This window comes from Rhinatrema bivittatum, chromosome 4 (assembly GCF_901001135.1).
Source record: "Rhinatrema bivittatum chromosome 4, aRhiBiv1.1, whole genome shotgun sequence".
Classification (NCBI taxonomy): Eukaryota; Metazoa; Chordata; class Amphibia; order Gymnophiona; family Rhinatrematidae; genus Rhinatrema; species Rhinatrema bivittatum.
This window is the reverse complement of record NC_042618.1, coordinates 193,870,528-193,896,258: the sequence shown is the minus strand read 5'-3', so window position 1 is coordinate 193,896,258 and position 25,731 is coordinate 193,870,528. Positions and strand designations below refer to the sequence as shown.

Sequence of the window (25,731 nt, the reverse complement as noted above, 5' to 3'; positions counted from 1 at the left end):
CTGAGAAAGAGAAGCTCTAAATAATGCATTACCTGAGTCACAGAGGGCTGAATCTGATTATAAAGATTTTTGTAAGAATCTTAACGAAGTTCTGTTTGCCGAGGCATTTACTGTTTCACAGGCCTTCCTGGTTTGTTCTTTAGCAATTTAGTTTGTTAATGTTTACCAATATGTACTAGTGATATTTATCTGAATGTAATTTGCCATCCGCTTCCAGCGATGAGATCTAAATGCATCTGTTATTTGGAACTCACTTAGAATTTAAGGTAATGCGAATAATAAATTTTTTTTTTTAATTAAATTAAATTCCTGCTTGTAGTCTTAATAATTAACCACACTAGTATTGCTGAAAACTAGCAGCAATATTGAAGGAAGAATTTATTGCACCAGTTTCTGTCCTTTAGGTTAGTTTGGTTTGTACTACCTCTGCCTTGCCTGATGTTTTGTTGCATTACATTTATTCTGATTAACTTGACAAGTATGTATTTTAATAGTCTGTATGGCCCAATGAACATGTATTCCCAAAAAATAATCCCTGTAGTTTACCGGTATATATTGCACAGTACATAGATCTCAGCATAGAGCTTCATTCTGTGCCTTTCGGAAAAGAGACCGGCACTGCTGAGAAATCTCTGGGGCAAGACATTCCAGAAATTCCCACTTCCTGGTTTAAAGAAAGGCCAAGAAAAGTGCCCGAAGGAGGTTGATTGTGGAATGGAATGAAGTAGGAGTCCCAGCCAACCCCTCCCACTCCCTCTGCAGCGCTTAAAATACTGCGCTGGCTTAGTGCTGGAGATTCAGACTGCACTCCGGACAGCATGATGAAGGCAGCAGCCAGCATCAGCCTCCTCCTGGCCCTGCTCACCCTCCTCGCAGACTCCTACCCTGCCACTGAAGGTGAGTGGACGGGCTGATGTCTTTAGGACTCTGGGAACTGTGTCTTCCATCACCTGAATTTGAGGGCCCCTCATTTGTGGCTTTATAGACTGAGACTCCTGAGCTTTTCTGTATCTTAATTCAGCCTTTGCAAACTTGCTAATGTCTTTTATTGGATTGCGATAAAACTAATCCAAAGAAGTTGTAGCACGTGAGCTTTCCAGAACAGGTAGTTTCCCTTCTTCAGATGTCGTCCTGTCACACTGTGAGATGAAAATTGGGAACACAAAAGTGCCTGAGCTAAGGTGACCCCCTTCCTTCTCATGGCAGTGAAACCACAGGGTCCTTCAGGAAACCTTGCCTCTCATTATAGGGCATGGTCCAGTGGGATTTGCTAGAGAGTGGTATCCATACTTCCTTCCCCCTCCTCTCCCTGCTTATACCGAGCTTGCAATTCTCTCAATACTGACCTGAGTGAAAGCAAATCTCAGACCCAAACATTTTTGCATGATGGTGCTGGATATTGCCATGCAGGCGTCCGGCCAGCCTGTCTAATGTTGCTGTATACTTTTCTTTGTAGTGCTTAGTAACTAGGCTGCAAGTATACTTTTAACTTCGGGACTGGTATTGTGCAGTATGGAGTGGTTCTGGTAATATCTCTAACAGGACTCCAAGGTTCCAGGTCCTAGGCTGTACTTTCTGGAATGTTCGATGTACATTCTCTTGAAAGGTTCCACACCGTGCATTTTTTTTTCTAGAAAGAAAGGTGCTGGTACTAAGATGCAGAGCCATTCCTGAGCCAGCCTCAGAACTCAGCATCAGTGCCATTCTTCCCCCTTCCCGTCTTGCCTTCTACTGCCTGGTGCTGCTTCATCTGCCACCATCATAGCATGGGAAAAGGACCAGCAAGGGGAAATGGAGGACAGAGAGGGAAAAAAGCATCAGTAAGGAGGAAGGGGGGGGGGGGGGGGGATGAGAGGAAAGGCCACACTAGTGCTTTTCTCTTTCCTTTCCGCTCCTTCCCATTGCTGCTTTTTTCTCCCTGGACACTGCCTCCCACCCCCTCCCAATCAGTTAACTCACTCTTTTTTTTCCTCCCTTTCCCTCAACACACAAGTGCCTTCCTCTCTCCCCTCTCCTCTCCCAAGCCCCATTTGATCTTTTTCCTCTCTCACTCTCTTTCCCACTGGTGCTTCTCTATCCCGACGGCTGCCTTCCTTCCTCTTTCCTCCCCCCAACGTACATGCATTGGTGCCTTCCTTGCCGCCATTTCCACCATCCATGTTTCTCTCTCTCTTCCCCCTATTCTGATGTCTTCTCTCTCTTCCCATTTGATCTTACCCTTTCCCATCCACAAGCATCAGAAAAGAAACTAGTACTTCTTACTCTTTGCTGCCTCTGTCCACTGCTATCTGATGTCTGACCATGCAGGTCCCATGCATTCAGATGGTAGATAGCAGCCAGCAGATGAGGCAGTAGCAGGTAAGAGCACTGCTCTCTTAGGCCTCCTGCCAGTGGGAAGGAGGAAGTTTATGCCATGACCTCTTTGGCCGGTTGCAGGGGACAGGGTTAACTTGGGGTTGCAGGGATGTCGCCTCGTTATGTCCTTCCTGATTGTATCTCTCAGCCTGATGCTGGAAGAAAAAGCCCTGGTTCCATATTAGCTCCTTAGATTCCCCCTAGGGTTCTAGGTCCTTCCCTGTGATCTTGGCAGGGCCCCCCTGTTTATTGCTCACTCAGATCCTCCAGGCTAAGAGGAGCTTTTTGAGGAGTGGTTGGAGGATTTTTCTTTTTCAGGATAAGATCTCATCGTGATATTGAAACATTACATCTTAAAATGCTTCTCTTTTCAGAACATCCTGGAGTGTGCCCAATACCAAAAGACATGGCACTAGGGAACTGTGATGAGCGCTGTAAATCTGACTCTGATTGTGCAAAGCATATGAAATGCTGCAAGACAGGATGTGATGGACTTTTATGCCAGCTTCCTAATGGTAAGGACCACTTTTAGCATATGACTCTGCGACAGGCTGAATTAATAGGGCAGGAGGGGTAAAGAGCAATATGAGGGAGGGGAAGAAAAAAAGATCTCTTACCAGCTCAGTTAAGGGAATCACTCTCGATGCTTAGAAGTAAAGGTCACAGTCCAATATTTAAACCTTAAACCAGTGGTTCCTTATCTGGTCTGTAATGCTCACTAGATAAATCTGTTTTCCAGGTATCCAAAATAAAACTGCAGGACATATGTCTACACTGCAGTCTCATAGAAAAATAGAAACATGATGGCAAAAAAGACTATATAGCCCATCCAGTCTGCCCATCCATCCAATTAATTTAGTATCACTTCCTTAGAGATCCTCTGTATTTAGCCCAAGCTTTCTTGAATTCAGATATTGTTTTTGTCTCTACCACTTCCAGTGGAAGGCTGTTCCATACATCCACCATCTTCTCTGTAAAGAAATATTTCCCAAGATTACTCCTGAGTCTGCCCACTTTCCACCTCATCTCATCATCCCTCATTCTAGAGCCTCCTTTTCATTTAAAAAGGCTCACCTCCTGTGCATGGAAACTTTTGAGATATTTGAAAATCTATCATATCTTATTATCTTCCTATCTTGCCTTTCCTCTAGGGTATATATATTTAAATCTTTAAGTCTATCCCCATATGCTTTAGAATGAAGACCACTGACCATTTTAGTAGTCACTCTTTGGACCGACTCCATCCTGTTTATATCCTTTTGAAGGTGCGGTCTTCAGAATTGTACACAGTATTCCAAGCAAGGTCTCACCAGGGGCAGGGCTGGCGCGTCAATTAGGCGAACTTCGGTGGTCGCCTAGGGCGCCGAGCCGTAGGGGACGCCAAAGAGCAGCCACGTGGTGCCGCAAGCGGGGCCTATCCTGCTTGCGGCAAACAGAAATAGAGACTATGTACTTCTCAGGCCCTGAGAAGCACATAGTGTCACACCTCCCCACCCCCTCCCCACCTGTTTTGGCACCATTTCTATTTCTCTTTCTCTTTGTCGCAAGCGGGAAAGGCCCCGCTTGCAGCACCACGTGGCTGCTCTTCGGCGCCCCCTATAGCTAGGCGCCCTAAGAAGCACGCAGTCGATGCCGAAACAGGTGGGGGAGGGGGGCGCGACTGGGGAGGGGGCATGACCTGGGGGAGGGGGGTGGCAGCACAAGAGTCGCCTAGGGCGCCCAATAGCCTTGAACCGGCCTTGACCAGGGGCAATATCACCTCCCTTTTTCTGCTGACCATTCCTTTCTCTATGCAGTCAAGCATCTTTCTGGCTTTTACTGTCTAAAGATATCTCATCATATTCATTGAGATATTCTAAAAATCCGAGCTTGGTTGAGCCTCGAGGACTAGGTTGGGAATGACTGCCTTAGTCTGAACTTGTTTGTAGTCCTTGGGGACCAGAGTTTGATATCCCCATGCTGTACCAGAGTTCCAAACAAATATTAGGCATGCAGAGATGGAAGTGAGCTCATCGTAGCAAGAGATTGGTGTGTGACCATTTTATTTGGTGGGCCAGGAAAGATTGGAGCAGGCCACGTCAACAGTGGTTCATGAGGAAAGGTGGCTGAGTGTGGTGAGGAGCTGCCTGGGTGAAGGAGTAGTTGCAGTGGAGAAATACAGTCATCCAATGTTGAATCAAATTCTGTGCAGTACCACAAGTTGAGCAGGGAGATGACTAGGGTTGCCAACTGCCCAGTTTTGGACCGGACAGCCAGGTTTTCAGGCATTCTGTACAATGTCCAGTCAGAAGTACTGACTGGACACTAAATGTCCAGCTTTGCAGGTGGATCCTTCCTTTTCCCACAGCCTCTTAGATGGAGGAAGAATAAGGCAGGTTGGAGCCTCCTTTCCCATGCTGTGACTGGACAGCAGAGGGAGAGGAGGTGGTGCATAGCACAGCCCTCAGCTCCCAGTGGTTCTGCAGATACATACACTGTTTAGGCAGTTTACTGGCAGGATCTAAAATGTATGCAAATGAAGGGGTACCATTCCCTCACCCCACCCCCTGGTACTCAAGTGTCCAATCCTGGTCTTTGGAAAAGTTAGCAACCCTAGAGATGACCATAGGAGTGGACAACAGAGGGGATGGGAATGATGATGCCAGTAGCAGAAGGGAGGATAAAGATGGTAGAGAGGCCAAGAATAGTGGGCATAAGATGTTGTGCTTGGGCAGGATTGGAGGTGGTAAGATGTCTTTTGGGAGAAAAGTGCATTTGGCTGAGCAGGGAGCTGCAGGTTTTCCTATAGCTATACACTTTCCTTAAATCTACCGGTGGGAGAGAAGAGTGTTTGGGCCTGGCAGGAAGTCACAAGTTTTCTGGTGGTCTCAGGCTGCTCTTAAAGCTACTGGTTCTTCAGCACCACACAGCACTTGGCTGTGAATATAAAACAAGGTAGATTTCTATAAAGGCACATTCCAAAAAATCCCTTGTCTTATATTTGTGTCAATATGGTATTTACTCGTTTCATGGCTTTGATAATTTTATTCCCAGGTTTCTCTACTGTATTGTCCTAATATTGTGTACTGGATTTAGTTCCACTTTTTGGGAATAAAAGACATGCACCTTTTTCTTAGCAATACACTTCCTTTTTTTTTAAGTCTCCTGTGTTTAAGGTATGTGATTTATGCATATCAGTGTGGTGATTGCCTACTGTCCTGCAAGGGTCAGAAGTAGAGCAGTGACTTACCAAGTTTCACAGTTGTGGGAGCCACTATGCAGGAGGAGTTTTCAGGATCTTAAATCACCAGACTCAAGTCAGGAATGAAATGAAATCCACAAGAAACCAGAAAAACAGGAGCCACTTTCATTGTTCCAGAGGACTTAGCTAAGAATCTAAGAAAACATTTTCTAGTGCTGGTGCCAACCTTCCTGCTATCTTATCAGAAGATCTAATCAGAGAACAAAGGTTACGGGGACAGAGTGGAGCCCTGGGATGGAGAAGGGAGCGGGGTAGAGCCTGCTGTGGGGAACTAACAAAGCCTGGCATGTGCAACCCTTACTGTATAAATAAATCAGAAAACTCTCTTTTCTAACAGTGATACTGAAATACCACTCTAAAGCAGGGTATATTCAAAATATCCACTTTCTTGTTGCTTGACTCTTTTGCTTCATATATTTCTGGCTTTCACTAAATTTCCTTCCCTTATCACCCTAAACTTGTGTGTTTCTTATAGCTCTATAATTTGTGCAATAAAAGTTGTGCACTTTTTATTATGGTCATACAACATGGCTTTAAATAATACAATCCTGCTTTCTCTCTCTCTTCTTCAGAGCTGTGTGCAGTCATTCATGTGTAAGTGTGTGATGCTCACATGGGGCTTTTTTTGTGGGCCTGGAAGTTTCCTCCTGCTCCTTTGGGCTTCCAGCTCCCAAACCACCTAGCCCAGTCATTGCAGAGATAGTTTTCAGCTGTGGTCCATGCACCAGCACTCATTCCAGAACCCTGCAATTATGGACCTTAACTCCAGTTACTAAATCCAGCTACAAGGTCTCTCAAGAAAGATTTCTCGTTACTGCTCTTAGCAGAAGGCATGGGGGTAATTGCACAGAACAATTGCACAGAACAATTGCAGCCCTCTCCTGCCAGTATGAACTCCATCTCCTACTCTTCATCTTCCGGTTCCACTTGTAGCTCCTCCCCGCTAGGTCAGGTGATTCTGGCCCTTCGCTGGCCTCCTCGAGGTGGGACCTGCCCCTTCCTTGCCATAGGACCTTCCAAGGTGTCCCTCCTACCTGAGGAGGACCTATCCAGTTAGCTGGTCCCATCCTCCCCCCCCCCCCCCCCCCCCCCCCAGGGATACTCTCTCCATCTTCCTTAAGGTAGTGCTACCCGGTACCGCCCAGGGTTGACAGAAATACCCCCCCCCCCTTTTCCTCTGACGGTCTTCAGAGCTGGGGGTGAACCCTTATTCCTTCACGCTCTGGTCATCCCATCTCAAAAAAGATATAGTGGAACTAGAAAAGACACAAAGAAAAGAGCAACCAGAATGATAAAGGGGATGCAAAAACTCCCTTATGGAGAAAGGGTAAACAGATTTATCTTGGAGAAGAGAGGACCAAGAGGTGATAAAATCATGAGTGGGGTGGAATGGGTAAATAGAGAACAGTTATGTATCTTTTCAAACAACACTAAGTCTAGACTAGGAGACCCTCCATGAATCTAGTAACCAGCAGTTTAAACAAATCGTAGGAAGTATTTTTTCACTCAGTGCACCATCAAGCTGTGGGATCTGTTGCCAGAGGATGTGGTTAAAGCAACTAACATAGTAGAGTTCAAAAGAGGGTTGGACAAGTTTCTGAAGGAAAAGTTCATAACCAGTTATTAGCCAGACAGACTGGGACAGTCAACGCTTATCCCTGGGAGTGTGATATAAGAAATAGATCAACTACTGGGGATCTGCCAGGTACTTGTGACCCAGAGTGGCCACTGTCGGAGACAGGTTGCTGGGCTCAATGGTCCTTGGCCTGACCCAGCATGGCATGTTCTTAATTGTCACTATTATGTGCTAGCTGGGGCTTCTTTCTCTCATGGGCTGTGAATGCAGCCTCTGCAGCATCCACAGGATTCTGAGCCCTAACTAGTCCAGGGCAAAGAAAACAATAGACCTGACCTGGAAATCAAGCGCAGCGTAATCCGCATGCTACCGGACCACCAGCTACTCACACACCCATCTAATCAAAGCAACTCACTTAGAATCAGAGCTGGAGCTTTCAAAAACTTTTACCACCAATGGCTCCTAAGGAATCTGTAGCCTCTCCCCCAACTTCTCCTGGCTGCAGGGGCTCATGGGGGAGGTCATTGGCCAGGACTGGACCTATGCTCATAAGAACATAAGAACATAAGAAATTGCCATGCTGGGTCAGACCAAGGGTCCATCAAGCCCAGCATCCTGTTTCCAACAGAGGCCAAACCAGGCCACAAGAACCTGGCAATTACCCAAACACTAAGAAGATCCCATGCTACTGATGCAATTAATAGCAGTGGCTATTCCCTAAGTAAACTTGATTAATAGCCGTTAATGGACTTCTCCTCCAAGAACTTATCCAAACCTTTTTTGAACCCAGCTACACTAACCGCACTAACCACATCCTCTGGCAACAAATTCCAGAGCTTTATTGTGCGTTGAGTGAAAAAGAATTTTCTACGATTAGTCTTAAATGTGTTACTTGCTAACTTCATGGAATGCCCCCTAGTCCTTCTATTATTCGAAAGTGTAAATAACCGATTCACATCTACTCGTTCAAGACCTCTCATGATCTTAAAGACCTCTATCATATCCCCCCTCAGCCGTCCCTTCTCCAAGCTCCCATATACTTCCCATATGGTGTACAAAGGCCAGTCTTTGATAATTCTTCAGAGCACCTAAAAAAAATCTCTATAATGGGGGATGTATTAGAACAAATTGACTTGAAAGCATGTGAGATCCATATGTCTTTGTATTCCCTAATAACTTTTTTGCCTGGTGTCCTATCCACACCAGATTTTCAGGATGTCAGGGGTTGTTTTTTGGGGGGTTTTTTTGGACCCATGTATGTGCACCGTCCATGCGTAATAGACTCCTTTAGTTCCAGGTGACACTTTCATATGTGTTCTGCTCTTTATTCACAAAAAAATTAAACGATTCTCCTTAGTTGAAATACGTACATAAGAAGTTGTCATACTGGGTCAATCCAAGGGTCCATCAAGCCTAGTATCCTATTTCCAACAGTGGCCAATCCAGGTTACAAGTTCCTGGCAAGTACCCAAAGTAGGTTCACACTGATGTGATGTGCCTTCAAGGGAATTGCCAGCTTTAAAACAAGTTGTTTGCAGTGGATGAGTTTATGTTACCTGCTTGCATCATGAGAGGTCTTTTGCATGACCCGCTCAGTTCTGATTCATTTAGGGATTGTTTTCCTTATATGCTGATTGTTAGGGGAATATGGTGATTCATAAATGTCCTGCATTCCATTGATGTATTGAAATCTAGTAACAAAGAAATATTCCAGAATATGATTTTCACAAACACCTATGTTCAGGTGAGGTTGTTAACTTGACATGTCATAGTAACCTGGGCTGGTTTAGAAATGTTCCTTTGTATGTATCTTTATTTTCTGAAAAGTGGCCTTTTACCATTGTTGGTGTTTGAACACATCAGTACTTAGCAATCAGTTTTCTATTTCCTGGTTTTATTTCAATGTTATGGTTAACCTGAAGAAGCGATAGGGTTATGTGCACAGGCTATCATGTTCTGCCTTGCTTCTCCTTCTGTGACATAATAGGCACATCTATTGTCACACATAAGACAATCTCATGGCATATCATTGGCCATCCTCACCAATAAAGATTCACTTCATCATGAGAATCAAGAATTACAGCAACTCTAAGATTTGTCAAGGGCATGAAGTAGATTATTGATGTCTATTTGTGGATTGAGGGGGACTTTTCTACTCCAATATGTGTAGCCAGATATGATTTGCTATTTCTTAAGATGAGAAACAGCTCCCTTGTGTGGACATTTGCTCTCAGTAAGTTGGTACACCTTTAGGATTTTCCCCATTGATTCCTATGGAATCAGAGTGAATAAGTGTTTGAGAGAGTATGCAAATGAAGCAGTGTGGAGACTGAAGTGTAGGCAGGCATTTTTGGCTTCTTGCCCTTAGTTTGTGCTGATATTTTAGCAAAGCATGCTCATTGCAGTTTCCCTGATATCAGCCAAGAGACTTTGCAAGTTCAAAAAAGTATAACGAGGCTTGTGAATAAGGAAATGAATCAGCTAATACATTGTACAGCTCAGGGCAGATGGATCAGAAGTTCACTATTACCCATTTCACTCCTACTAAGCCTCCAGTGCAGCCTCTGCCCCAGCTATGAATAGCAGATATTTTTATTCGCTGGTCTTTCCAATTAGGTATTCACATCCACTTCCTTTCTGGCCGTAGATTGACTCTACAGAAAAATCTGAAAAAGAAATTGTCACATTTTATAAATACAGTTGTATATTTCAAGTTGCAATTACAAAATTCTATACATTTTCTGAGGTGCTAATGACACTCCCTCTTTGACCTTTCTCACCCTCCTTCTCCACAGCCTGGGTATCAGGTTTCTGCCCTCCTCATACTCACAGATATAGAACAGGGTTAAGAGGCACTTGGCCTGGGGATAGGACATGCTGGAGACAGGACTCTGACAGTTTTCACAGAGGAACAGTAGCAGGCTTGAGTAGCAAACTGCAATGGTGACCAAGAACAAAAATCAGGAACAGTTCACATGGAAGCGGGCTTAACTTGGAAGCTAGCTATGCTATGACCTTTATGTTACGTATGACGCTATTGTGCATGTTATAACTCTTGTGAACCGCTAAGATGGATAGACTACTACCCCTAGTGCGGTATATAAAAAGTTTTAAATAAATAAATAAATAAATAAATAAATAAATAAAAATAGCTTTGCAGGCCAGAAGCTGAAGTCAGAGATAGATTCACAATGAAGCAGGCTTGAACAAAAGCTGACTTACAGGAGCTGAGGTCAGTAGAAAGTTCACAATGATGCTTGATTTACAGGCCAGGAATTGGAATCCTGGAAGTAGCAGGTTCTGTAGCAAGAGGCAGCCTTTGGGTTGCTGCTAACAGCTTTCTGCTTTCCAGAAACCCTTTTAAACTGAGCCTCAGCCAATCTCATTTCCCAGGGGTGTGGCCCCTAGAGCTCTCCGAGCCAGACTTCTTTTCTGCCCAGCTAATCTAGAAACAAAGATTCTGGTCCCTAACTTCAGAGCTGCACTCCTTCAAGCTCCTGTTGAGGTCTTGCCCTGTCTCTGGGAGATGAATAGAGCATTGGCCACTGGCCCAGCAGGGGTAACAGAGCAGTGGCAGTCAGAGGGAGGAAGTGAGCAAGCACCAGGCATGAGTGGAGGGCAGTTTACTGAGATTCCATGAACAGAGGCAAATTCCACTGCATTGGCCATAGAACAGTAGTAAAGGGGAGGTTCTAGTTATATGATAAGAGGCTTCTCTTATCTTGCATGAGTATTCTGGGATGTCTAAGGCAACAAAGCTAAGCTAAGATGTTCTGTGTTCACAAACTTCAAGAGTACACTCTGACAAATGGGTGGTCTGCTACAGATCACGTGCACTTATTGGGTTACAAAAGATAAAGAAATAAACCTGTGAGTAAAATAAAAAAGAAAATTTAAGGAAACAATAAAAACTCCCATGATGTAGTAATTTGGGAATTTGCAGGTTTTATGTTGGGTTCGGTCACTCAGAGCTGAAAATCTTTATTATCAATGCTAACTCAGAGCTTCAGACCTACCCACATACGACTAATTAAACCCACAGTGAAAGCTGGGATGGCAACAGGAATCTTTTAATGTTCTCATTCTGTAATATGCAATGGAAAGATCAAAGAGCAATGATTTCTCGTGTCTTATGGTGGGGTAGAGGGTGGGAAGGATTCTTTATCTTTTACTTTGTTTCTTATATTTTCTTATATCATTTAATGACATTATGGTTGTTTATTTTATTGTGTGTTTTAATTGGTCATTGTTGTATGTCTTATTCATTATGATTGTTTTACTGTAAACCACCTAAACATTTTTGATAGGAGGTATACACATTTTTCAAATAAATAAATATTTATAGTCCAATGGTACTAATAAAACATAGTCTGTGCTGACCTGACACGTAGCATTGTGGCCTAAAGGTTGAAGATTCAGTTTATATCCCTTCACCAGTCCTCTGAAAGATCCAGTCATGATCATTCTGTTCTATAAAATAAATCCCTCTTCTATTTCTGTTTCAGATAAACCTGGTTTGTGCCCAGCAGCAGTTGATGCAGAACTGTGCCCACGTGTGAACCAGTGCATTTCCGACAGCGAGTGCCAGGGCACCCTGAAGTGCTGCAGCTCTGGATGTCCTAAGCTTTCATGCCAAGGTAACTGCCCTGTATAACCTTAGCCATATCTGAGCATTGGGATATATTGCATCTAATATATAAATCTTAGCCTACACATGTCTAATCCCTTAAAGGATATCAACAGAAGACCCATAAGGGAAGCATACGCTAGGAGAAGCTCAAGACATCTCATACAGACCTCGAGCCTGCATGGAACATGGACACAGACACAGACAGACATTTTCCTAGTTAAAATCTAAACTCTTTTCCCTGCTGTAGTACTCTGGGGGAAAATGGTTCCATTAGTTTCTATTGTTTAATCTACCTGCATTGTTTTAATTTGTCATAAGCAGGAGACACTGCTGCTTTCAACCAACGAATTTATCGATAAAAATCAGAAAATAGTGATTTTTTTGTTCCTTGTTTATAGAATGGGTTTGCAAGTTCTTTGTTCTGATGGATTGCTTAGGTCCCAGAATTTTATTATTATTATTTCAGTATATATTCAGTGCCCTAAACTAGGGTACATTATAACAAATTGCATACAGTGGCAATGTGTTAGTGCTGCACTTTCTTAGCCAGAGTTTGTCTCTCTGTGGAATTCATATTGCATCCTTGTTTTCACTTTTTCTATCTTTCCCAGCAGAGGTGACACAGCCTTAATGAGTGCGATGCCTGACCAGAAGAATCTCCACTCACAGGAAGCATCACCAGTCCCAGGAGGGTGGAGTGGAGGAAGTTGAACTCTGTCATGCATGAAATAGGTCATGTCCCGTACCTGCATGAAGGCAGTCAGCAGGACCAGTGTGGATCTGCAATGGTCTTAAACAGTTTCTTTGCCTTGTCACTTATAACAAGTATGGTGATGCACGCTGGAAAACACAGAGCAATTCTTCTGTAGAACCTCTCCAATATCGCTTACAATGGCAGAATGATTTCCTCGCCTGTGGGTCAGAAGAGAGAGACTGTGTGTTGGGGAGATGCTCCCTTTCCTGATTTTATATGCCCAATCTCACACATGCTGTATGAGGTTAAATAATTGGCGAGGGGCCGTACTGCTAGAAGTTAAGAAGCCAAAGGCAGTTCCTTCTAACTGTGCCATTAAAAAGGTTTGACAAGCCCTAGTTCCAGAAAGGTTTCTCCCAATGTCCTTGGGCCCCACAAGTTTTCTTACTACCTCAACTAAGAGGCTGATAGTAAGCGAGTTCCTAAAGAGGTCTTATCACATTCAGCAAGGGACAGTTCTGTACTGCAACACAGGGAGAGCTCACACACCCCTCAACCTGCTACCCCCTGAGCCACTATTGAGAAGACTTTTGTAACTTCCACCAGTGATAATGTATCTATTATGCATTTCAAAAACTCTTAAGTTATGCTGATTTTCAGAGCATTTACTTAGGATAATCTTCAAACGCATACAAACGGACCTGCATAAACGTACACTTGCTCTTTACAGGGTGTAACTCGTGCCTGTTAATTTATGCACATGCTCTTTAAAATCCAAAGTATGCATATAAATCACAAGTCTGCCCCCTCTTCCAGAATGGCTATCTTTTGTGTGCATAAAATTATGCAGAAAAATGGGTTTCATACATAAGCTTATGCATACAATTTTATAACAAAAAATTAATGCTAAAATCACCACCACAAGAGTCCCTAAATCAAATGCACTATATACAACCAGCAAAGAGCACCTGATACATTTGATTTTTTTCTATCACAATCCAATATCTGTACTAAGCATTTCTTGGAGATTAAGTGGACCATTATAACACCCATGCAGCTGCTTAACAAAATTTCAGCTTTCACTGCAATAAGGGTCATATATAATCAAAGGTACTTCATAGAACTCAAATATTACATTTTTATAAGAATTTTTGTTGCATGCAAAAAAGAAATTACTCCCCATCTAATTCGCTATCCATTGCAAAGAAACAGGCTGTCTGGGTACCTCCCTCCTGATTTAGTGAACAAATTCCAACCCAGTGTAACAGCAGATGATGGACGACTTGTGGCAAAAAAGGGAATGTTTCTTTATATTTGGCGGAGGAGTTCAGCAAAGGAGGGAGGAAGAAGCCTGGATATGAAACACTGAGACATCACTAGGTCACTCTTCCCCTGTATCTATTGGTTATTTTATTAGGGGCTAATGTATGAATGTAGGGGTAGGGGAGAGCTTGTTTGTTTCACACCTCCTGACAGCATCCAGGCCTGTAGCAAAATGTTAGAGAAACCCCAACAGAGCAAACGTGGACACCTGGTTGAAATAAATGTGGTATATATGGTATATGAAATGGAAAACCCAGATTTTGATTGTCTGCAGCCCCTTTTTAGCTTTTATTTCAGAGAATTTGAGACTGTTGAGATGATTAATATTTGCAGACGAGGATTAGATATGCTAATGTTAATGACATCTTTTCTACCCAATCTGTACTCAGAATGCTGGATTTTCATGTCTTACAAGATCTGACATATTTTGTTTGGAAGAGATTTTTATGTTTCTCCTTTAGTACAAAGCAGTGCTTTGTTAGTTTATTGTCGAGAAAGAGATTGATTATTTTGTAATTGAAATGTTTGCCATATTTTCTAAGTCCATACATTTACAGATTATTTAATAAAGAAAAATATTGTAGAACAAAAATGGAAGCTGTATTCTCTTTGGAAGGGACTTGGCTTTTCTTTCCATCTCTGCTATGTATCATAATGCCAATGACAGACTCAGACACTGACCCACATACTGGCTGTGACTGGGCCATATATCACAAATGACATCACACCATGCGCGAACGGACTTTGGGGATCTACTTAAAGATAAAGCTTTTTAAAAATTTGTTTACGTGTTTGATTTGTTTGTCCACGTGCATATTATCCCCTCAATCATTCAACAAAAAATAACCACATGTTCAGGATAGGTAAGAGAGAGAGAGAGACTTGCTATAGTGCATTTTCCCTAGACAGGTATTTGTATCCCTATGAGAAGCTCACCTAGTAACTCGAGGTGGGGATTAGGTATGAGTGTAGGGGGTTGGGGGCCACTTTCACATTCAACATGAGACGTACGAACAGAACAGTGGTCTCTTGTGAAGATTTGATGGCCTTCGGAGTGAGGAAACTCACTCCAAGATGAGATTTGGGCAATGTTCTCTCAAACTAGCTTGATGGACACACTCTCTCTCTCTCTCTCTCCCCCCTAGCCTGCAGCATACTGAAACAGGCTGTCCAGAAACATCATGAACCACGATATATACTGGCAATGTAGCCCAAATTGGGTTAATAGCACAACTTGCACTAAGAGCATGTTGCATAGCTGTTATCGCAATTTGCGATACACATGCTTATTAGCATAAAGTAACACCCCTTTTTGGTATCGCGTGCGATATTGGAAAATGAGGCCCTAAATTTGGCCTTTTGAGATCACCAGCATGCTGGGAAACTGCTTCCAGTCATTAAGAACATAAGAATTTCCATGCTGGGTCAGATCAAGCCCAGCATCCTGTCTCTGACAGTGGCCAATCCAGGTTACAAGCCCCTGGCAGATCCCATAAAGTAGATCTAATTCCTGTTACTCATTTCCTGGGATCGCAATAGCTGGCTTTCACCGTTCCCTCTGAGGCCGCTCCGAAATCGGAGAGGCTTCGGAGGGAACTTTCCTTCCCCCCCCCCCCACCTTCCCCTCTCTTCCCCTACCTGTCCCGCCCTCAGCCTGAAACTCCCCCCATACCTTTATTTCACAAGTTACACCTGCCAGAGGCAGGCGTAACTTGCGCGCACCGGCCAACTGCCGGCGCGCGATCCCCGGCCCAGTGGCCTTGCAGAGGCCTCTGGCCACGCCCCCGCCCATTTTTTCAAACTCTGGGACTTATGCACATCCCTGAGCTTTACGCGTGCCACCGGGCCTTCTGAAAATAGGCCCGGTGTGCGTAACCCCCCTACGCGCGTAAATCCTCCTGAATTTATGCACGTAGGGCTTTTAAAATCTGCCCCAATATCTGCCATGATATGGATTCCTTTCTTTGTAGAGGACTATTTCCCCCGGGGCTGGATTTAAGATTTTGGTGCCCATGGGCAGAGTGCTGCGGTGTCCCCCCGCCCATGATGGTGCGCTAGCACATTGCTGTAAAGCAAGTGGAAGCAGGCTCCTCTTTGGCCTGGATATTTGGTGCCTTCACAATGTGATGCCCTAGGCAGTTGCCTATGCCCAAATCCAGGCCTGACTTTCCCCCACCTCCATATTAAAGACACACCACCAGACTACCTTCAGACTGTCTGTTCCAATTCAGTACAGGATGATCCACCCTTTCTTCTCCATAAGAATGTCACCTCTCGTTTTATAAAGGACCAGCTATCCCTCCGTCTCTAGTAGAGAACCCGGGTACAGAAGCCCATGCCACTTTAATATCATTTGTCTCTCTATCTCCAATACAGGACTTGGACTTTGAAAGTCAACTTGTCACTCGCAGCTCCCATTGCAGGCATGAAGTTTATTGTTTGAGGGACACTGAATTGGTTAATGCTCATGGTTTTCCATCTATGAATGCAATGAAATAATTGTAGCTCAGAATGAAATGGGAATTTTCCGCTCCAGCTTTATATTCTCACACCTGGCTGCCTCTTGGCATATGGAAGCATGACACTGCAAGGAGTCAGAATCCACTTTTACCGGGGACTCACTCTATTTGCTGAAGAATAACTAACAAATTGAGATACTGAAATGGCCTAATTTAGTGTTCAAGGTTTAAAAAATAAACAAGGACCCCTAAATATTAACAGGCAACCACTAAGATACCTTGTTTAATGCTTGTCCAATGAGTGTGAATAAGGAGACTTTTTGTAGTTGCTCTACAAATGAGTAACAGCTTCTAAACTTTAGCCTCATTTAAACCCTGAACTAGAGGGACTTTTCTTTCCATGTCTGCTATATACCATAATGCCAATGACAGACTCGGACACTGGCAGACCTCTCAAGGGTCAGATGAGAGTATTTAAAGGCCATGATTTTGAATACAAAGTACATGCCATGCACATACAAAAAATGTATTTTATAGAAACTTGTTCTGCTTTTCGGCCTTTAATCTTTAATGGGGCAAATTTTAAACTAACTACAGGGCTTGTAGTCCTGTAGGCTTATGTTCAAAGGGAAGCCTCATATGGGGTTTCCTTTTGAAAATCCCAGTGGCTGTGGACAGTGAGTACAACATACCTATGGACAACAGCACAAACAGCTTCAAAATGAAAGGATCGTGCATATTGTCCCTCCCCTTGACGCCATTCCTTTTTTGTTGGCAGCGTGGATTCTTATAACTGCAGGGAGGGGAGAAATTTCAATGATGGTTTTTTTCACAGATAAAAGCTGTTTATCTTTCTATAAATCGCCCTCTAAAACCTCATCTTGCAACAAATGAGCCAGTGATTTTCTAAGACAAGCATATGTGCAATGGAGAAAATAAAGTCCGTCATAGCTGCCAGGAACATTTGTTTTATGAGCTCTTGGGTTGTTTGCAAGGTTTTTCTTCTCACCGGGGTCAAATACGAATCTTAAATGGTTTTGCAAGAAAAAAAGATTCATTATCTAATCCCCACGTTCACAAGACTAAAGGATTCTTGACATAAAGATTGCTCCTTTCCAGTCTTCACTGATGGACCGAGGCTTAGGGCGCCATGCAAACTAGTTTGGAGTCACTTCTTCACAGCTCCAGTCTGACAAAACTGGTGGAGTTACCTGAACTTGATGGGAGAAAAGCTGTCAGATTTTATCACTGACCTTGGCAAAATCTGCAGTGGATCTGACGAAATCCGGGGAAATCCCCAACACACTTTATTAGCATAATCTCTTGATAAATGGTTCAACAAGCCCATCGATTTTGCTAAGGGCTCGACCAGTTGGTTAAAACATCTCTTTTTTTTTTTTAGAAGTTCAAAAGGGACTTGGAGTGGACACTTCCCTAGTCAGGACAGGTACAGCTGAGGCTCTGGAAGTCTATGGATTTGTTCTGATTCTTTAATCTAAGCAAATGCCTCAGGGCAAAGACCCCTGGTTTCACTGAAGCAACTTGAAATGAAAAATGCATGCTTATGTATATATTTGTTTCTGCTGTGATTTAACTTTGAATAAATACCAGGTTTATTTTTATCCTCAGTTCTATAAGAACATGAGCTTAGTTGAGTATGTCTGTGTGCATTCCCCCCCTTCAATTTTTAAACAGCCAGTCTGATGTGATCTGAACTTTGTGTGGAGGTAGGCACTTGGGGACCTGACTTCATTACCTATCAAAGTTCAGAAGTGATTTGGAGAGAGCGAGGGGAAAATTCAACTCATCATATATCGAGAAGAACTAGACAGCACAAAATTTTGATCCTTGGTTACTGGAGGAGGACCACATAAAGCAACCACAAATTAAGATTTGCAAAGAGGTAAACCTCAATTGATTTTCAGAACAGTGTGTTCACGTGGAGCTAACCAAACTCAAAGTAGATAAGGCGATGGGGCTAGATAGGATACATCCGAGGGCATTGAGGGAACATAGAGAAGTCCTGGTAAATTCTTTATTCAGTTCGGGAGGACTGGAGATGGGCAGAAGAGGTTCCTAGTCATAAAAGTGGGAGTAAGGAGGAGGCTGGGAACTACAGGCTGGTTAGTCTGTACTCTATGGTGATCAAATTAATGCAATCACTGTTAAAACAGAGGATAGTGAAGTTTTTGGAATTCAATGGATTGAAAGATCCAAGGCAGCATGGTTTTATAAAGGTAAAACTTGTCTGACAAATCTGATCGATTTATTTGATTGAGTGGCTGGAGAGTTGGATCAAGGGAGAGTGCTAGATGTAGAATACTTGGATTTCAGTAAAGCCTTTGACACAGTTCCACACAGGAGACATAAATAGAGTGCCCTTGGTACTGGACCTAGAGTGACTGACTGGGTTAGGAATTGGCTGAGTGGTAGGTGACAAAGGGTAGTGGTAAATGGAGCATACTCAGAGGAGGAGGGACATTACTAGTGTTGTGCCTCATCAATCAGTCCTGGAACCAGCTCTTTTAAACATTTTCATGAACGACATAGTGGAAGGATTGTCAGCAAAGGTTTGTGTTTTTGCCGATGATACTAAAATCTACAACAGGGTAGACAGTCAGGAAGATGTGGACAAGATGAGGGACTTATCTAGCAAAACATGAAGAATTGTCTAGAGACTGGAAATTTAATGCTAAAAAATGCAGAGTAATGCCTTTAGGCTGCAAAAACTCAAAGGAGAGGTTGTTATGGCCGCCAGCCCGCAGCAACCCACGACCGGGGCCAGCCACTCACCGACACGGCAGACCGCCCGCTAAACGCTGACAGCACCTGGCGTCAGCAAGTTTCTTCCACGGCTGTTCCTACTGCCGCCGAACATGGCCGCGTCGTCGGCTGGCTTCCTGCTTCGCGTCTGGCTCCTCCCCCGCCAGGCCTTCCTAGAGCCGCGCACGCAGCAGAAGCAATACACTTAAAGGAGCCATGACAGGATATCGTATTGGCTCCTTCCTGTGGGCTCCACCTTCAGGTGAACTTCTTGGCTCCTAGTTGATGTGTCCTGAGTTCCCGGCGGCTTGTTCCTGATTCTGCTCCGCTACCCGCTGTTTGGATTCTTTGGCTTTGAACCCGTGGACCGACTGCTGAACTTCCTCTGGCTTTGACCCCTGGACTGGCTGCTGACCATCCTTTGGCTTTGGACCCGTGGACCGACTGCTAACCTTCCTCTAGCTTTGATCCCCCTGGACTGGCTGCTGACCATCCTTTGGCATTGACCCGTGGAAAGGCTGCGGACTATCTTTTGGCTTTGACCCTTGGACCGGCTGCTAACCATTCTTCAGACTTTTGACCCTTGGACCGGCTTTCGACTAATCTACGAGCTTGGCTCAGGGACTACTCTCGACCAGCTGGAGGCGCCAGCCATCTGGATTATACGACCAGCAGAAGGCGCCTGCATCTAGACTTCCTCTCAAACTGCAAGGATTCTTCTGAGTTCAGCTTTGCCTTCTGACGGTAGGGACTTGAGAGGGTTTACTCTCTTAAGTAGTGCCAACTCTACCTCGGACCAAGGGTCCATCTCCCGAATCACAACAGAGGTACAGTATTGAAGATGAAATTCTTCTAAGCATAGTGGGATCTGGGGGCGATTGTATCTGATCTTAAGGTGGCCAAACAGGTGCCAGAAAGATGCTTGACTGCATAGGGAGAGGAATGGTCAGCAGAAAAAGGGAGATGATATTGCCCCTGTATAAGTCCCTAGTAAGACCTCACTTGGAATACTGTGTACAATTCTGGAGAGCGCACCTTCAAAAGGATATAAACAGGATGAAGTCGGTCCACAGGGTGGCTACTAAAATGGTCAGTAGTCTTTGTTCTAAAGTACATGGAGACAAACTTAAAGATCTAAATATGTATACGCTAGAGAAAAGGCGAGGCAGGGAAGATATGATAGAGACATTTAAATATCTCAGATGTTTCCCATGCACAGGGAGCAAACCTCTTTCAACCAAAAGGGTGAAAGGGGGTAGACTCCAAAGTAATCTTAGGAAATATTTCTTTACAGAGACAGTAGTGAATGCATGGATCGGCCTCCCAGTGTCGGTCATGGAGACAAAAATGGTATCTGAATTGAAAGCATGGGATAAATACACAGGATCTTTGAGGGCGAAATGGGAATTGTAAGCACTACACAAACTGGACGAATAGACTAGTTGTGCCATATGTTTTTCTGCTGGCATGTGCTATATGACAACAAGATAATATTTCCTCCGTTATATTTTCAAAACAATTTGATTTTGCTTAACCAAATTTTGTGTAAAGATAGTCCCATGGGAGGACATCTGACTCTTGTATTTTGAAAAGTCATAAGCGATTGGGGGAAGGAGGCAAATTTGGAAATCCTCCCTATAAAAAATAAGAAATAACTTCAATATATCATTCCTTGAGAACTGCTGGTCTGATTCTCACATTTTATATCTGACCATTGGGCACAATGGTCTTTAATTGGAATAACTGGAATGGCAGTAATTCCTTAGTTACCGATTGTTTACTGTACATGTCAATCAGTACCATTTCTATCATGTATCTTTTAATTTTAACCTAGCACTTTCCTTCTGCTCCTCTAGTACAATGGGAACCATAAGCATTCATTCATTAATATCCCTACCGCATAATTAATATCCCTACCTCACAAGGACAATTCATTAATGCTTTAAGCACATTGACTGACATTTACGTTCTCTCTATTTAATCCCCAGCTTCTTTTCTATGCTCCAAGTTGTATCACTCCCTTGTTTTATTGTAACTGCATACCTTAACCTTCTCTTGTTTAATGTTTTTATTATTATTATTACTACAACGATTACTATTATTATTAAGATAAATGTTTCTTACCTTTTTTGTTACCTATCTACTTGTTAATTGTAAACCGACATGATGCGATATCTATTGCGAATGCCGGTATAGAAAAACTTAAAATAAATAAATAAATAAATTCACAATTACCCATGGATTTTCCATCTCCCCCAAGGTACCTGGTCTGGTCATTGCATCCATGGTCTTGGGCTGGGGGCCAATCACCAGGGCTCCTTCCAGAATCCTGCAAGCCTGGGCCCTGAATCCAGCCACTAGGTGTCACCCTGAGTGATGTCCATGACCCACTCACTGTTGGGGGCCATTATGTTGCCTCTGCAGCATCTCCCCAGCCCCATCCAAACTGGAAAGCAGAAGACCCAACTTGGTACTTGAACCAGGGACCCCTAGGCTGGCCCTCTTCATATTAATAACTCGCGCTTCAGTTAGTAATTGTGGCTAGGCTAAGCTTAATTAGTACGGACTAGGGATGTGCACTGATTTATTTTTCGTGTTGTTGTTTTCGTTTCGGGTTGTTATCTGTTTAATTTCTTTTTTAAAATGGTTCGGGGGTGTTTATTTCATGTTTCCCTAATTTCTTACTTAGTAAGCACTAATGGGACTAAGTGTGCATTAACTCAAAATACTAATTTTACGAAATTTTGTCATTTTTCTTCCATTTCGGGGTGCCCCGAAAACAAGATGAAATAGACTATTTCATTGCCAATCTATTTCGTTTAAAACGAATGCACATCCCTAGTACTGACTATGCACATTTCAGCATAATCCCTACAGTACCTGAATGTAATCCACTTTGAAGTAGCGGAAAGGCAGAAAATATATATATCTATACAAAATAAAATAAAAAATGATGTGACTGCCTGAAAATACATGGAATTATGATGGGATATGTTGTTTTTTAGAATGATCAACCGTATATTTTTATATTCCAGAATACATTTCAAAATTGCTTATATATATATTGAAAGCTCTGAATACATCTTGAGAAATCTAGAGCTTTTTACCCGTTGGTAATATTGCATACAAAATGGAGCCCAGGCTATCTAGAATGTCACAGGTCTACATGTTTATTTCTAAGTCTAAAATCACAGCTATTTCTTTTTTGTGCATGAGTGTTCCACTTTGATAACAGTGAGTTTGGTTTTCTTGAGCCTCCTTTTGTACATATGGAGGTATGGCACTGGGATAACTTTCATTTCCACCTGCCAAGGACACAGTCCTTGTACTGCACTGCATCACAGCAAGCAAATCCAGAGGAATACTGAAATAGTAACAATCTGTGCTAAGAATCAACTTTTGGCTTTCAGGTGTTTCCACATGTGGTCCTTGAGAAGCTTAAAAAATTCTCTGGAGGGTGAGGATGAAGGGGGAGAGGGTTGACAATGTAAAGGGATGATTCTGTTGATTGTTCGTTGCTATGTGGTATTGAACATCGAGCAGAGTTCACCAGGGTACTCACCTTTAGTTGTACTTATTGAAAATTAATGAAAAATATTTATCCATAAACCCAGTTACTAAGTGGCAGCCTCGTGTAACCTAGCTTTCCCATGAGATCTGCAGGATACAAACAAGAAGCACTATTCCCTGTGTCTGTGCAGAGCTCAGCTACCTAAAATATTTGGGATAATTATACCTCTCGCTCCTCACTCCCTCCAGGTGATGCAAGATTTGTGTAACTGACTGTGAGACAAAAGTGATGGAAGTGGAGGTAGGCTGTAGACCTTCACATCAGGGGCAGATTTATATTCTTCAATCACTCTAGCACCGGTGCTTGATCCTTATTCTTTTTTTTTCTTCTAGTCTGGGGTTGCATGAAATTATTGGCAAGTGAGGTAAATTATCATGAATCATTCTCTGACTGCTTTTCAAGAGATATGACCTTCAACAGATGGATTTCATCTTGTCCAAGAAATCATCCTGCTGCCAATGTACAACAGCCAATGGGAGGCCGCAGGTGCTCACCAGTGTCAAGGCTAATTTGCAATGAGATCATCAAGAGGAAGGGATGATATTGTGTCTAGATAAAAGTGCAGGTAACCTTGTTATACTATTATTTTAAACACTTCCATAGGCAAGGTGAATGTAACACACTTCCAAAATGTTACTGAAATGTTACCCTCATAATTGAAGAATCTTTACCAAATTTAGATACATAGAATTTTTTGACTTCTGAAAAATTAAAAAAAAAAAGGAATATTGTGCTCCTTGACTATTCTGCAGGTGCTTACTGCTACAAGAGTTGCCAGTGCTTGATTCTCAGGGATACTGCTGTGTGACTACTTCGGTTTCCATCTCTTTAAAACAAGGTGATCTTTTAAGACAAACTGAAATCACACTCAGAAGAAGCAAATTGCTACAAGTTTTCTTCCAGCCTAGTACAGCAACTACCGATTACATTTGTCCCTAATAAATAATCTCATTTTTTTTAAAAAGGCTACCAGTAATATTCCAATGCTAGAAAGTCCATGCTAAAGCAGTGGCAGAGGTTGCTGTCAGGCACTGGCAGATACCAGTCTGCTTAGGCCCCTGAAGTAGGCTCTCTCTCTCTCGCTCATCACCTCAAAGTGCAGGGGCCTGCGACAGAAGTTACATTCAGCTGACGAGTGGGGCTTCAGCTCTAGGCCAACGCTCTGCCAGGCGAGCAGCAACTTGTCTGTTACAAAAAGAGATAAAAGAAAAAAGTCATGTAACATCTTGCATAAATAGTCAGTGCTCAGATCTTTTCCCAAGCCTGTATAGTGAATTGCATTGCATGTCTGAGGAAGCGGGGGGGTGATGGTGGTGTACTTCTGTCACCCTCACAGCACACCTCTTAACATTTAAAATTACAGGCTAGCACGAGAGATTCTGGAAAGTTTCAGGTAGTGTAGAATGAGATCCTATTATCCTGATAAGATTTCCGTTGTTCTGATGAAAGAATTGTATAAAATGAGCAAGTCTGACGCTTAAAAGAAAAAAAATTACTCATCAGAGTAGGTCTCAGTGAATGTTTTTAAACTGGAAAAGAAAAAAACTTGAGAAAATCTGTAGGATTTTTTTTTAAGCAGAAGGTTGTTAATTATGGCATCAGTAACATGGCTGTGAGGTAATCTTCCTGCATTTACGGTGATGAAGACATCTGGAATCATGTTCAGGAATTCAGTCGAGGAAAAATTAAAGACTCCATGGTCTTGAGGCAAAAATTCACAACGGCAATCTACAGAGCATCCACAAGGTGTCACTGTTACTCAAAAAGTGAGCTTAAGCAACCGACCTGGTCTTGGAAAAACTATCTTCACAGGTGGTGATTGTGGAAGCCTGTGCCCATAACTCTGAAGGAGGGAGAGGGTTAACAGGGTGATAATGTGCTGACAGTACACACACACACACACACCCTGATCTGGCTTCTGAGCCGGTCCCCCAGTCATAAAGCCTCTTGGTCTCTGACAAAGAGTTCCCGATACTGTTCTCTGAACTAATTAATTTTAAATTATGAACTTTCTACTAATCAGGACAAGCTACAGAGAATATTACCTTTTATTGGCCTAATATATGAAAAATTGAATATAGTCTGGATTTATGTGGGCTAAAGAGTCTGATGCCTTTCTGAAAACATAACCCTCAATGCAGATATAAAGAGCAGCAACACATATACCAAAACACAGCTTGCCTCCTCCCCACTCCTACTACCTCCATCTTTTGCTTCTAGAAGCATTTGAAAAAAGTGAACTTGAAATTCTGGCACATTTTTGTATGGTTTCACAATTTAAAGAGGTGCACAGCAGCAAAGATGCAAAACAGCTTTTTAGATTAAACTCCATTTTCCTTCAAAATACTGGGGGATAGTGTATATCAGGACTAAGATCCCTCTTGGGCTTGATCATAGGGATCCACTCAATGGAAGGTCAACTGGGACAGCAGCGCTCAGAACATCTCATCCAATAGGCTTTCTGTTAATTTGACATCTTGTGAGTGCGAGTGGCAGAATCATTCAACAGCAGCACATGGGCCTCACGCGAGCCAGCAGGACCACCTCAAAAAGCTCATTTTCTCTGGAATATTTTTGGTCCTAGGAAACCATTTCTTCCCCGCCTCACTTCTGCTGGGCTGTACCAGGAGATCTGGGTCTCACAGCCTCTCTCTGACAGAGCCGGCAAGAAGCAGATGAGCGCCCGAAGCAAAAACTTCAGAATTACAGGGGAAACCATCCTTTTAAAAAAAAAAAAAAAAAAAAAAGGGGGCTCGTGTTCCTCCAAGAAGCGAAGAACTCCTGCACAGAGCTCTACAATTCAACATGGCTGAAACCAGACAGTTTACCTGTGCTATCTGTCAACTTTTTATAATGTTTACAAATATCACAGGTCCCGTACGAGCCTTTTCCCTCGTGGCACACACCTGCTGTCAGAATGGGAAAAAAAACAAACGACCAGTTCCACTCTTTATATCCAGAGCTGTGTTTAGTTTATGCTAGTGCACATCAATACTGGCTAAGGGATAGGCTTTCCCTCTGCCGTGATTTCAGCCATCTTGCTTTCGGACCCACTTTCTCAAGTACAAGGTTTGGCCAAAGAGTAAATCCAAGCAGGGTTTTGATTTTTTTTCTTCTGA

General features: G+C 43.0%; 2 protein-coding genes across 3 annotated transcripts in view; one reads left to right on the top strand and one right to left on the bottom strand.

Annotated features, from left to right (window-relative positions):
- The first annotated feature begins 747 nt into the window (after positions 1–747).
- Positions 748–13,385, top strand: LOC115090413 (WAP four-disulfide core domain protein 18-like). Of its 2 annotated transcripts, none has more exons than XM_029599476.1 (4): positions 748–897; positions 2,730–2,870; positions 11,678–11,809; positions 12,417–13,385. In XM_029599476.1, the coding sequence occupies exons 1-4, from the start codon at positions 819–821 to the stop codon at positions 12,431–12,433; spliced, it is 369 nt and encodes a 122-aa protein (XP_029455336.1). In that variant the 5' UTR covers positions 748–818; the 3' UTR covers positions 12,434–13,385. The 2 variants fall into 2 exon arrangements, with proteins under 2 accessions (XP_029455336.1, XP_029455334.1); XM_029599474.1 differs by having other exon boundaries at positions 12,414–13,385.
- An 8,805-nt stretch (positions 13,386–22,190) lies between these two features.
- The window catches only part of ALAS1 (5'-aminolevulinate synthase 1), a 37,991-nt gene continuing 34,450 nt past the window's right edge, over positions 22,191–25,731 (bottom strand). Inside the window, 1 exon segment of the mRNA XM_029599473.1 lies at positions 22,191–23,797. Within this exon segment, the coding sequence (XP_029455333.1) occupies positions 23,637–23,797 (161 nt within the window). The 3' untranslated portion in view covers positions 22,191–23,636.